Source organism: Scomber japonicus, chromosome 16 (genome assembly GCF_027409825.1).
Source record: "Scomber japonicus isolate fScoJap1 chromosome 16, fScoJap1.pri, whole genome shotgun sequence".
Taxonomy (NCBI): Eukaryota; Metazoa; Chordata; class Actinopteri; order Scombriformes; family Scombridae; genus Scomber; species Scomber japonicus.
In genome coordinates this window covers 28,599,942-28,614,122 of record NC_070593.1, presented here as the reverse complement: position 1 = coordinate 28,614,122, position 14,181 = coordinate 28,599,942, and the positions used below count along the sequence as shown (strand labels likewise).

The 14,181-nt window shown below is 37.6% G+C and overlaps 1 protein-coding gene across 1 annotated transcript in view; it reads left to right on the top strand.

Annotated features, from left to right (window-relative positions):
- Positions 1–12,401, top strand: part of syne3 (spectrin repeat containing, nuclear envelope family member 3) — a 56,139-nt gene extending 43,738 nt beyond the window's left edge. Inside the window, exons 16-18 of the mRNA XM_053335220.1 lie at positions 2,778–2,963; positions 4,452–4,505; positions 12,026–12,401. Of these exons, the coding sequence (XP_053191195.1) occupies positions 2,778–2,963; positions 4,452–4,505; positions 12,026–12,208 (423 nt within the window). The 3' untranslated portion in view covers positions 12,209–12,401. The remainder of the gene's footprint in view (positions 1–2,777; positions 2,964–4,451; positions 4,506–12,025) is intronic.
- The last annotated feature ends 1,780 nt before the right edge of the window (positions 12,402–14,181 follow it).

Here is a 14,181-nt window from a genome sequence, read left to right as displayed (position 1 = left end):
ACACACTGCTAAATCCCGCCAGAAGCAACACATGTAACATTTCAGAGATGCGGTGACTCTTTCAGAGAATGTGTCCTGTTGATAAGTCTGTTTTTGTGTGTGTGTGAAATGAACTAAACTGAAATAAGCAAGGAATTATTGGTATTTTTAAGTGCTGTAGAAAAACAACTGAATTTGAATTTGCAATTACTGAGCCAAAAGCAGGACAGATGTTTTCTACTGCAGGAGCCTGATAGAACAGAACATAATGTGTGTCCGCTGTCTCTGCTTTTATTTCCACTCTACTCCATCAGCTTTAAGATTGACTTCCTGAACTGAACTTGGGCACTATAGATAAAAAAAAATCCTCATTTTTCATTGGATGGCATTTAAGATTGGTCTAGCAGATGTTCTGTCACATAAAGGACAGAAATCATTTCACTGGTGCATCTGCAGGACAACTGATTCTTTTAACCCTGTAAAGTCTGAACCATCAAATCATTGCCAGAAAATTCAAATTCTTTGAACCGCTTGTGTTTATTGGACCGTCTGACAAATAATAACAAAAAATAATTAAATAAACACTTACCATATATGTTTTGTTTTGTATCACATTGGATTTTGCAATTCATTTTTCATAGCATGTTTTTTTTTTAAACAAATAAAAACTGTAGTAGCTTTATTATCATTATATTGAGGGTCAGACAACGTATTTTAGATAGCACTACCTGAGGCATAAAAACATTTAAGACAGTTAATACAATTTAAGATAAATAAAACATTGATAATCTATAAGGGCAATAAAGGCAATATGCAATATAAAAGGTGCAAACAGCAGCAATGCTTATTATAACATTAGGCCATATGTAAACAACCGAAACAATTTAAGGCACACAGGTTCTATTATAACACAAAAACAGTTTATATTTGTAGTCCTCCAGTGAGTATGTGTGAGTGAGTTGGATGAGGGGATCAGACCATTAGTTCATTAGTTTAGGTGTGTGACTGAATTGTCCTGTATCGCCTGCTATAGGGAAGTAGATGAAAGTTTTTAAGTCCTCATAGGTCCTGCATAAAGCTCATATTACCACCTACTAAATGTTTAGTATTTTAGTTTTGCTCACATCACTTTTTTCTTTCAAACAAACAATATAATACAGAGCATACCATTTTAAGCCCTTCTAGGTTCTGCATAAAGCTCATATCACAATATGAAATGCAATAAAATGACAGTTGACAGATTAACAGATAAATGAGCTTCTATGGCTGCTGTATCTAATCTGATACACACATTTTCAAAAGGAATTTACCATCAAACAAGCTACAAAACATTTGTCATTCCTATTGAAGTATCAGGAACTATACTTTATATATATATATATTTCTTTTCATAACTTTTTCTAAACTGGCAAAAATATCCAGGCCTCAAATAAAATTTCCCCTGGTGTTGTATCTGTGTACTACATGTATCTGATGGTATACATCAGGTTTTTACACTGATGATGTAGAGCTCTCTAAAACTCATGGATCGCACAAGATTCACTTGTTGTTACAGGGTTAAAATGAACAATAGTGGAGAGTGTTTTGTAAACCACGACGTCAGAGCAAAATAATTCCCCACCTCTGGCACAAGTGAGGTAGAGCACATAGCCGATCCTATGAGTTCAAAAAGATAAAGGATGTGCACATACAACTAACTAAAGAAGAGATGTGTAGAGAAGAAAATCTATATTTGTCTTTCTCTCAACCGCTTACATCACTCACCTTCCTAAACAGCATAGAAAATGCAACAATCAGTCCTGCTGCCTTTTTAATGGTGTTCATCCAAAACCTCCCAATTTATAACTGAAACACATGAACTTTGTATCAAAGCCTCACAACGTTCTTAGAAGTTGAAGATAGAACAAGCCCCAGTGTGCTCCATGTTCCTATAGTGAATAAACTAGTGGAGAACAGAGAATAGTGTATACTGTATCTATCTTTGACAACGATTCAAGGTTATTAATATTCTGTTTTTTGGCTTCTCGTGAAACTTGTTTGTTTGTACTCACAGTGTGTTTACAGGATGCTGCTCATTGTGAAGGTTTGATTGCTGGAGGATTTGATCAAGCCAGAGCAGTCATTGTGTTACTCATGGATCCTCAAAAAGTCTTAAAATGCCTTCCATTGAGTTTTTGATATTTTATATTAAGGCACTATATTTTATTTGAATGTAGTTTGTTCAGTTTATTTATTATTATTATTATTATTATTATTATTATTATTATTATTATTATGTATCTTTTTTTTATCATTATTATTTTACATGAACCAACCAATCAACTTCTTCATTACAGTAAAAAAAATAATCAGCAGTGGGAACTATAATGAAACTATTAGTTACAGTCACATGTGGTAATACAGACTATTACTGAAGTGACATCAATAATTTAAGTACAGTAAAGCATCTAAATACAGTGTTTGCTGAGCAATTTTAATATAAGAAATACATAAAGTTATCTATATACATGTTGTTTAAAAACCCTGATTACTGCTTAAAACAAACACATATACTGTACAGCAGCATGTGTTTGTTGTTTGGTGGTTATCCTGGTGATCAGCCAGTATGTTTTATTCACTAGATGTATGTTTAGCTGGTTTAAGAGTAGGTGTGAAAAGCTCTGTGTCACTGCCATCTTGTGGTTAAACGTTTGAATTCTGCTGTACCTGATGCTGTTGGTTTTTTCCTCACAGCTGGAGCTACCTGTTTCACCACAGTATATTATTAATCTCTCTCTCTCTGTGGTGTCTTGGCACAGGGTCTGAAGGCTGGAGTGAACTGGGGTCAGGAGCAGTTCCAGCTTCTGCTCCAGGAGGTTCAGGGTAGTGAGGTTGCTTCTGGACCAGCAGAGGATGTGGGTCTGGAGGAACTTCGTTACCGCTGGATGCTCTATAAATCCAAGCTGAAGGATGTAGGAGACATCAGAGTCAGGGCCAGTGCCAAGGTGAGTGGACTGACCTTCTGTTACTATGAACTCAAAGAACTGTCCTGTTTTAGGCTTTTGGTTTATCCATGCAATCATCCTAAATGGGATTAGAGAATAATCTGAGACTCTGTTTATAGAAACCTGGCATCCTGATGCCCAGTTGTATTTATGCTATTGCTAAAGTTCACTCTGCTTTCTTTAAATTGAGTCACAAATCTGCACATTGTCTATCCTGTAATCAACTTTATTCAGACGTCTGCTTATGTGAGCCACTGCATTTGTCTGACTGTGTCTTTGTTGTCTGAGTGATGGTTAGTCAACCTGTTTGTGAAGTCAGTGATATCAGTGTGATGTCAGTCAGATTCAGACTCCTAACAACCAAACATCATCTTTTTACTCTGAACTTATGATGTCAGAACATAAACGAAAGGACATATATGTTTCATTTACTTTAAACTGTGGTATCTCAAAGTGTAGGCGACACTGCAAATAGATCCAGATCAGATGTACAGTAGGGACACACAGTACTGTCTTGTGTTCCGTGTACTTTTGCCATGCATGTCTATGGATCATGCATAAAATTGGGTATTATTGATGTATGATTCATGCATGATGGGTTTTTTTCATCACTAATTCACTCAGTCTGTACCTTACTGTGCATGAAATCAGCATACAGATATGTCCAAAAGAAAACATTGAAGATTACTCACAAATGTATCCCAAACTTACCCCCCTAATAAAAAAAAGTGAGCTCCCCTTAAAGTCATGGCATAATTACTCTTCCCTGGTTATGTGGCCTACGATGTAACCATTCAGCTACCATGGTGCCCCCAAATCAGTATATTTGAATGAATATTTTTGCCTTTATTGATCATAGACTAGTGTAGATATCATAGTGGTTAATTATGCATTCATGAACATTGGGAGGGTGTGTGCATGTAAAAACTGAAACAGATAAAACTCATTAAACATGCTCCATAGTGCTGCTTTAACTTTAACTGCTGCCTTCACTGTGATCTGTTGTCATGGTTTTCCCTCTTAAGTGCACTGTTGATGTTTGAACACAGGGGGGCAGTGTAACATCATTTAGGCTCCTGCTTGCACAGTGAGAGGGAAAACTCAGTGCAGTTAGTTTGTTGTTCAGTAGACTCTGAATAACTTCTACAGTTAAAACAAACAAAAAATCACCTGTTAGGCTGAAGTGTCCCATGGGTGGGACAGTTTAATGCTTATTTTCAGGATCACTTCTACTCATTGTGTGTAAAAATTGAGTTGTGACTGTGATCAAAAGAGTTTAGGATCAGTAACTTCTTATTTTGGGTACATTGCTCTCAGAACAACCCACAGTGCTGTGCAGCATCACAGCTGGATACATCTGCCAGTATAACAGTGTACTTGTCATTGAGTCAGAATAAGGTCTGCAGTGAATGTAGACCAGTATACCAATGAATTGTTTGTGTAACAGTAAACACAGTGTATCAACTGATATATGTTGTGTCTCTGCAGAGAGTCCAAGCCAAAGAGGATGAGCCAGCAGCTGTCACAGCAAAGGTGCAAAAGGTAACACCAAACTTAAAAAACTAAATAGCTGTCAAATGTACATATTTCTCAATGTTGAGATTAATATTACCTTGATGATTCCCTGATCATTGAGACGAGGCATTTAAATATTTTGTTCTAAAACTTTCACATTCATTGTATTTAATACTCTCATACCAAAGTCTTGCATGGAAAAAGTCCATTAGGCTGCTGTGGCTCAGGAGGTAGAGATTGGTAGTTTGATTCCTGGCTCCTCCAGTCCACATGCTGATGTGTCATTGAGCAAGATACTGAGCCCCAAATTGCTGCTGAAGGCTGTGCCATCAGTGTATGAATGTGTGTGTCAATGGGTGAATGTGGTTTATAGTCGAAATGCTTTAAGTAGGTGGAAGACTAGAAAGGCATAATACAAATGCAGTCCATTCACCATTTAAAGTTGCATGTAAACAACATGAATCCTACAGTTAACATATTTGTGTACCAGAGTTATTTAATAGTTTAAAGTTTAAGTTAATATATGCTCATGCTTATTATTCCATTTGTTGTGCAGCCTCAATTTACAACAGGCACAGTGAAGTAGCCTTTTTGCCTTTTCTTACTGATTTGATCATGTAAGTTTATATACAGTTGTAAAATACAGGTGGTGTTTACTGCCTTCATCAGTCAATCAGACTTCATTTGTGTAGCACTTTAAACACATAGTAATGTAATACAAAGTGCTTTACATTTAAAACCAAAACAAGAAATAAATGATAACTCAATAAAAACAGGAAGTGTGGAATCACAAAGATAAGAAGAAAATGAAATAATAAAATAACTGATGAAATAAAAGCAGACATAAAAGGTGCATAATGGAGAGAAAAAAACAATCAAGAAATAAAAACTAGAGTAAAAAGGATAGTCCATGTAGTAAAACAGGATAAAACAGAATAAAAGACACATGGATAAATAAAATAAAGTTGAATTGAAATAAAGATTAAAAGGGTAAGTAATGTTTTAAGAATGTAGAGGTTAAGTACACATTTATTTTCAGTAACTCTAGCAGAGTATTGAGTAGAAATATTTCTTAGTGATCCTCGTTGCTAAGGTATTTAGTTTTTTATTGACCTACATGTTTGAGCAGTGTTAGATATATCTGCAGATGGTGCTCTTTCCTTTGTTTAAGCGGTGCACTGCTTATCCTAAACACACAGTTTGTTTTTTGAATTTATTCCACATGAACTAGAAATTTATTGTGGAGGATCAGGAGAAAAAATGACCTGCTAAAAATCCAAACATCCTCAGGCTGTAGAGCTAAAAACCTGACCTGACCACCCAGGACTGGCATCAAATCAAACATGTCACCGCCCCCCCCCCTTCTTTCAACACACACACACACCCTCCCACACCCCCTCAAACCCTCCTTCAACCAACCATTCATTTAATAAGCAGTGGGTGGTGAGCAGATTAAAGAGCGCCGCCCCCCTCGACCACCCTATTGACCCCTTAGACACCCCCACTGAAGCTACCCTCCAAACATTCCTGAGTGTGTTCACACAGTCTTTACAGGCTGAGGCCTCTGCATCAGCTTTTATATGTAGGTGAGGAGATGGTTTGTTGAGTCATGTCATTATTTCTCTTTTCTAAACCAGCCAGCTACTTCTGTCCTTAACTGTAGAATTGAGGCACTGAAAAAACTCTCAGGTCTTTCTATAGAGTCTTTTCAAATCTATTCACTGTGGAATGATTGTTATTTGTGCTGCATGTCAGCTCTTTATTGTACAATCAATAGTTGTCTGTTTTTGCCACAGTTGGTCTCCATACAGTCACAATCAGGCTAGTTTATCGGCCCTGTTTACAGTTTGCACTTAATCTTAACTTGTCTTTACTGGTACACGTTCTCACTCTTGATTACTCGCATTAGACAATACTAACCTGTTTCAATGACTACTTAATGCACTGTTCATAGTATTAGAATCTTTATTATCACAATTCCATCTATCCATCCATTGTCTGCTGCTTATCTGGGGCCAGGTTGTGGTGGCATTAGGCTGAGCAATGAAACCCAGACTTCCTTCTCCCCAGCCACGCTCATCAGCTCCTCCTGGGGGATCCCAAGGCGTTCCCAGAGAGAGATATGTAATCCCTCCAGCATGTTCTGGTGTCTGCCCTGGAGTCTCCTCCCAGTTGGATGTGCCCAGAACACCTCCAAAGGGAGATGTCCAGGAGGCATCCTCACCAGGTGCCTGTACCACCTCAGCTGGCTCCTTTCCATGTGTGTCTGAGGTCCTGACCCTATCTCTAAGGCTGAGCCCAGACACTCTCCGGCCGCTTGTATCCGCAATCTTATTCTTTCAGTCACTTCCCAAAGCTTGTGACCATAGGTGAGGGTATTAGCACAATGAACAATACAAAAGGGTTGGAGCAGCTAAAATGAACAAACACTAATCTAAAGAATGCTACCCTCACTACACTAACACACAGGTCATGTTTACCATGTTCATAATCTTAGTTTAGCATCTTAGCATGCTAACATTAGCTAATTAGCACTACACACAAAGTCCAATTGAGGTTAATAGGAAAGTCATTGTTTTTGCAGTATTTGTTCAAAATCAGTGTGTTGGACTGATACATTTAGATTTTGACCTGATGATAGAAAAGTCAAGACATGAATGTCTGAACCAAGTTTCATGACAATCTATTCAGTAGTTGAGATTTCAGTCTGGACCAAACTGGCTGACTAACAGGCACTTTTGTCCCTAGAGACACACTGCTAGCATTGCTAAAATAGTCCATCCACTGTTTAAGAACTGAACTTATTGATGTGTCTCCTCTCATATAACTCAGCGGGTCTGGTTCTTATGAGGAAAAAGTATCAGTGTCAAGCTTGGCTGTAGACCCCTCTTGTGTGTTGCTATAGTAATCCAAACAATTAGTGTGCATTAGGTCTGGTTGTGTCCCACTCATAGATTGTGAAGATGGATGTAGTGAGATGTGACATAGTTTATTTCAGCATCTTTTCAGTTTGGAGCCAGAAGCTTCTAATTAAGGAGTGCAGGGTGTTTCCTTTCACGCTCTGGAAACACACCCGCTACCTCAGACCAAAGCTAACACTAGCTTACTGGCCACACACTCGGGGTGACATTAGCTACTTTAAGTTTTACTTTACTTTAGGTTTTACTTTAAGTTTAACTTAAAGTAGCTAACATCGTTAAAGTAGCTTTACTTTTACTTTAAGGATTTCTAGAGAGACGTTGAGGCTGTTTTGAATGTGAGTCAGTTGTAGCATCTATAGTGGCTGTCAGTGGTATTGCACTTTAAAGTACCTCCACTTGAATTAAGCCTCCAGCCGCGTTCACAATCACCATTGTAAATAGTAGCCTTTGATTTATTATATATGACTCCTTTATAAATAACTTACATTTGAGGTTTTGAGTCTCTGAAGAAAAGAAGAAAAAAGTTAATGACATGGTTTGACTTGACTATATAAAAGCTGGTTGTTTTTCATAATCATTTTTAACACCTTCAGAACAAGATTTTTTGATAAATGCACCTACATGTGTTTTCATTGTTGAAGGTCTAGATATTACATGTGTATATATTCATATCTGATGAGATTTTTGACCCTTACTTTGAGCAGCACACTACATAAAATACTTCCAGAAGTTATAGGGCTCTAAGAAGTGTCAAGTTTCATTAATGGTGATCCAACCAACAGGGACTGGAACTATATTTATTTCCAATGAATTGAGTAATTTATTTGTTCCTGCTGGCTGTTTATGATCTAGTAGCTGGTGTACTGTGTGGGAGGTATACATCTTTCTAGGTTAGAAAAAAGAAGAAAGCACTTTAAATAACAGTTTTATCTCATTCAACAGTTGAAGTCATAGTAAAGCTCTCTCTAAACAACACACCCCTACTTACCTTTGCCCTGCAGGTGTTTGTCATGTGGTGGTATGATTAGTTAGTTTCACTTCCTGTTCCATCAATCATTAACCTTTACACACACACAATCTGTCTGTCTCTGTGTACAGCAGAGCAGACAAGCGTACATATGAAGTACTTGAACATGTTCTTAGCTTTAGATTACATTAGTGTTGAAGTTTTTTTGCTGCAGCCACTGTTTTCCTCACTGTCTTCCTGTGAGGACAGGTTGTTATTTAAGAGGCTGCAGATAGGAAGGGTTTGAAGGGTTTAGTGTTTACAGAATGACACACATGGAGACCTGGAGCTGTAGCCAGTAATTGATTGCATTAGTTAAAGCCTGTCTGACATAGTTAGATGTTTGAAGTCTGCAAGATCCATCAAGTTTTTTACACATATTAAATATTAATGCAAATATCAGTGTTATCCCTTGTATTATTAATCTACTATTAGAACTATTATTCTAACTATTCTACTGTGACATGGTCTATCAGGAATATAAAGGCACTACAGTAGTTACCATATATTAGTCCTACAGTGTGTCAGTATAATGAATTGTCCTGTCTTGTTGATGTACCTGTGTTCAACGCCCGGTCTCAGAGAATTTCATCTTTGCAGGCAATTGATTTGTTTTACATAAAATAATTTCCAGTGAGGCAGCCTGACGCAGTGCTCAGAAGGTGAAAGATGAATGTAGGCGGTGAGCATGATTCACAGAATAACAAGTCTGAGAGAAAAGAGGAAGAGTGTAGAGGCCTCAGCTTCATCAGTTTGCTGTTTGGTACATGATGTTGTTCACTGTGTGGGGGAGTTAGCAGAGTTTTTCACTCTGTTTGTTGATAAGGAGCAAAGTCATTTTTTTAACAGTTGTCCTGTTTCCACATGAATAATCACAAATCATGATGTCATTGTTTTTCATTCATCCTGGTGATTACTGATATTGGGAAATATTTCAAAATATGGATCCGAAATAAAGAAAAGAAACAGTAGAAGTACAAACAGACAAGCATCCTTTAAAAACGTTGTGCATGCTTCAAACTGATCTTCATTAAAGTCACATGTACAGACAAGCACAAAGTGATGATGATGATTCCTGTGAAAATGTATGGAGTCAGCGTAGCTCTAACCCCACACCTTCAGTCTGGTTTCACTGACTGAACTCCAGGTTTGCTTTAACTCCTGACTCCAATTAGCTTTAGTTTTTATGGTTTTTAGGTTCATTTATTTTTTCCAGCAGCACTGTGAACGTTTAATGTTCAATAAAAACAACAAAGATTATAATAGTTTGTTTGTTATGAGCTTCAGCACACAGGGTTTAGTTGAGGATAATGTGGGAAACTTCTGTTTGTTCCAAGTTCCCTGTTGAGGAGAAGTTTCAGTTGAACAGGTTTAGTATGCACTGTGAACATACAAGCTTCTAAGTGTACTGTTTGTATTGTAAACTATTACAGTTTCACCTTGTCTTTCTTTTTTTTTTACAGTAGCCAGAATTTCAATTTGTTTTTGTTTTACAACCAGTGCCTTCATAGGCTTGATAAAATTCATTTTTTAAAGAGAGGTGGCGTAAACATGATGAATCCCACCTGTTCTAAATGAACATGCGTTCCCAATAATAGTAAATTAGCGAGAAATTATGAGAAAAATGACCTGTACAGTGAACGCACCGTCTCAACTGCTGAGCACCTCATCACAGAGATAATAAAGAAAAGGTGTGACATGAAAATGTTTGACATGCCTAAAAAGTCACACTAGTGCCAAACCATAACCTCAATCACCTACGTTTGAATTAAATGAATACAAGTAATGAACAAATAGTCAGTTTGTATTGTGGAAAAGTAACTGTGGACAAGTCACTTTATAGTTTCAATTGCATATTGGAATGACTGATAATATCATGCCTAAATTGTCAAATACTTCTTTAATACTAAATTAACTAAAGTGTAATTGAAGCTCTGGTCTGTTCATGACATTTTGAGTCTTCTTTGCTGTCTGCTGTATTTCTTACTGACTAATTTTACACATTTTGAGCTTAGCTTGAGGGAATATGAAAAAATAACCTCTCTACTAGGTTACCTGCATCATCGTTCTATTTGTGAGAGTTTGAGATGGCCTGACAATAACACCTGTAGGGTTTTTTTATGTTTTTAGTCGTGAACTTTCATGTAAAAAACTCATTAAACATGTATATGCTTATTACAAAAGTAATAATAAATGATTAAAGAGGCATTGTCTCATTATTATTAAGTAGACATTGTTTCATTGTGATGCATTCATGAGGTTGTCTCTCCAAATAAACATAGTTTTGTATTTTTGATGTGGTTGGAGCTGCTTCTTCCTGATCCGCTGACGTCTGCAGAATCACATTCCTTTATGATCGACTGACTAAAACACTGAATAGATTTCACTAGTGCTGAGTAGTCAGGAGGTTATATTTATTGAAGGGGAGGTGTTGGATATAAAGGCACAGTGGTACAATTTTTTTTTAATGTTTCAGTATTCATTCGTTTTGTGGCAAAGTGTTTAGTGCTTTTCATAAAAGCAGCCATTTAATATTCATCTGTCACAAAACAACTCACAGTGTCCTAACACTAGCAGCTCTGTGACTGTTAAGCATTAAAGTCATTCAGTGCAACAACTGTATTATTTTCAGTCTCTAACTGTAGAAGGGTGTCTTCATTGATTTAAAAGTATCATTTCCCTGTAGAAATGTCTCTGCCACTGGACATGTTTGTCCTCCTTGTGCTGGTTTTTCATGAAGGTGAAGAGGTTACTGAAGTGGAATGAGACCACTGTATTTAGCTCTGCTCACAGCAGTTCTGTCCTGCTTGTGTTTAACCTCCTTCTCTCCAGCATAGTTCTACACACCATGGTCACAGCGTACTCTTAAGGGAAAAAGCCAAAGCTCCATACACCAGTAGAACATAGTTCCAGTACACTTGATGTCCTGTTGTTATTGAGACATTGCATGGAAATGATGGTCCAACTAAAGCCATCAACACATCCATGTAAGACTATTTTCCAACTGACCAGTTTAAGGTTTCCATCTATATACCTGTGCAGAAATGACTACTGTATTTAGCCCTGTGTGAAGAGTTAGATACTGGAACCATAATGGTGCATATTCAGTCCTATAAGAATTGCTCGGCCGGCACATATGCCAAAAGAAGTTTTTAGCTTCCAGGTTTACTTCCACATTATATGGCCCATCCACAAGTTCCAACTCAGCCCACAGATTTTACATTGTGAGAACATCACAGATTTTTAAATCACTTTTCATGGTTCGAGGAAGGTTTTATGAATTTAGAACTCCCATAGATGAACAATTCACTATAGAAATCATCATAATTGACTTTGTGTGCAGTTTGAGGTGTCCTGTCAACAGTTTTACAGATGTCTCTTTAACAATGGTGGTCAATGGGGATAATACTTCCTGGGTCACAGGGTTGTTGGGGGTACCACCCCTGCAATACCACCAGTGATCACTGGGAAAAAATGGCTGCAAGGCTGAGTGTCGGTGCCCTATCAGCTCTTTTGCAATAGGACAAAGAACTTTCATGTCATTTGTCACTTGTCACTGTCATTTATTGATTCATTAATACATCTCATGTATGTGTGTGTGTGTGTGTGTGTTGTTTCAGAAGCCTGGGTTGCTGCATCGGGTGTGTCGGCTGGCTCTTCCTCTGTGGCTGCTCCTGCTGGCTCTGCTGCTGCTGGCCTTCCTGCTGCCCCTCATGGATGAAGGTAGCAGCTGCTCCCTCTCAAACAACTTCGCCCGATCTTTCAATATTATGCTCCGCTACGACGGACCACCACCCACATAGGAAACCTCTCTTTGGACGGCACCAGATACAGTAACATATGATCTCACTCCCTACGTGCTATGTATATAATAGGAATGGCTTATGGTCCATTATAAGAAATGTTACCTGGACTTCATAAGGTGTCACATTCCCCTGCCCCTGGATCATCATGTGTGACTATAGCACATGAAAAGTTCAATCTTAAGGCTGTGCAACATTAAACTCATCAATGTTTCTTTGCCATATTAACTTTACTTATAACAACCGAAAATGGCTTTCATTGTTCCTGCTTTATTATGCCCCCTCTGAATGCTTTTTTGCAACTTCAGTATGATGACCTCTATGATATGTCAGACTACCTATCATGAAGGATCCATAAGGCTCCAGTAGGACTACGAATGACTGAGATGACTCATTCTGAGATGTTTAAATTACTTTGACTCAATTTTTCTTTTACTTATCTTAACTTATTGTAATTTATAACAAGAAACCCCTAGATGTAAACTTGAGGAGACACATGGAAAGCTTGTTAACACCATTGGTTTAGTGAGAATACTCAAAGCTCAAAGTCCTTATTTAGTTGAGTGGAATTCACCCTCACTGCTGGCTGTTAGATTTATATCACATAGTACATGGAATGAGACATGATACCTGCAAGACAGCAAGTAAGATTAAACAAAGCCAAAGTCAATGAAGGTCCATGGATAGAAGATCCAAACCAAAGACTACAGCAGCAGGACTGGACATGATGCACAAGCTAAAGCTGCATTTCTGTTCTGCTCCAGTTGTATCCTCTGAGATAGTATTTAGCCAGAAACTGATTCTTATTCACAACCTCCAAGTGTTCTAGTGGTCAGGGTTAGAAAAACCAGGCTAGGGACATTCACTCCAGTGAGCTAATCTTGTGCTCATCATATGTAGCGAAATGAAATTGTTTGCAAACAACCACAAAGTGCAACTTCTTAAATTTCAAATTATGTTTTGAATCTTTCTTTTAAGATTTTAAGGTCAAAGAATTAACATGCGTGTTCTTAATGTTACAAAATCAAGAAGCACTGTCACTGTGGTCATACTGAGAGCTACGTGGCTAATGCTAAACTTGTATTTTCCTTGTCACAGTGTTGACCTTGATGAATGTACTTTGAATTAATGTGTGGACACAGCTGGCAGTCACACAGCATTAAAGCCCCAGTGGTATACAGTACTGTGGCCCTGATATGAATGTAGACTGTAGGCTCCAGTCGAAAGAAGCCTAATCAAAGCCAATAACCTGCCCCAGTTGTCATAAAAGTAGACCCATTACATTTTTAGTCTTGTTGGTGCATCAGTCCTGTCACCTTTGCTCTTCTGTTTTATCAGTAGAATCAAACAGTCCAAACCACAGTTACAGAGCTATTCAAAATCACATGGAATTATTTTACATAGTTTTACATTATACATTAAACGTTTTTATTTTAACAGATGTTACAAGTGTTTTATGTCAATGTCATTTTGAATGATTTGTTCTGTTTCTAAAACAGAACTTTAAGTTTACCGTCAGCTCTCTGTGGTGGGTTCAGGCTGTAGGGAGGCAGTGTGTTCCACATTCATGAACACAGCCAGAGAGAGAAACAGACATTTAATAGATAGAATTTAAAAAGAATCCAAACACAGCTAGAAACTTTATGCATACTAAACATCACAGGCTCAGTACTTTGTAGGAACCTGTTGGGACAATACAAACTATGAGCTATACTTCCCAACAAGAATTACCATTAAAATCTCTACTGATTTATTGTAAAGCATCAATCCCAACAATGGATGCAGCTGTTCTGCTTATTTTTAGGTGTGACAGTCTTACAGTCATTTGATCATGTTGCTCACAGTGTGGAGATAAATGCTTCAGTAACTATTTATTTACATGAAGTGTCGGTGTGTTACATTACACATGAAGAATCAGAAGCACATCATCTCTTTCTGATCACTGTCAAATCAACTGGTGTGTTTATGTGTAC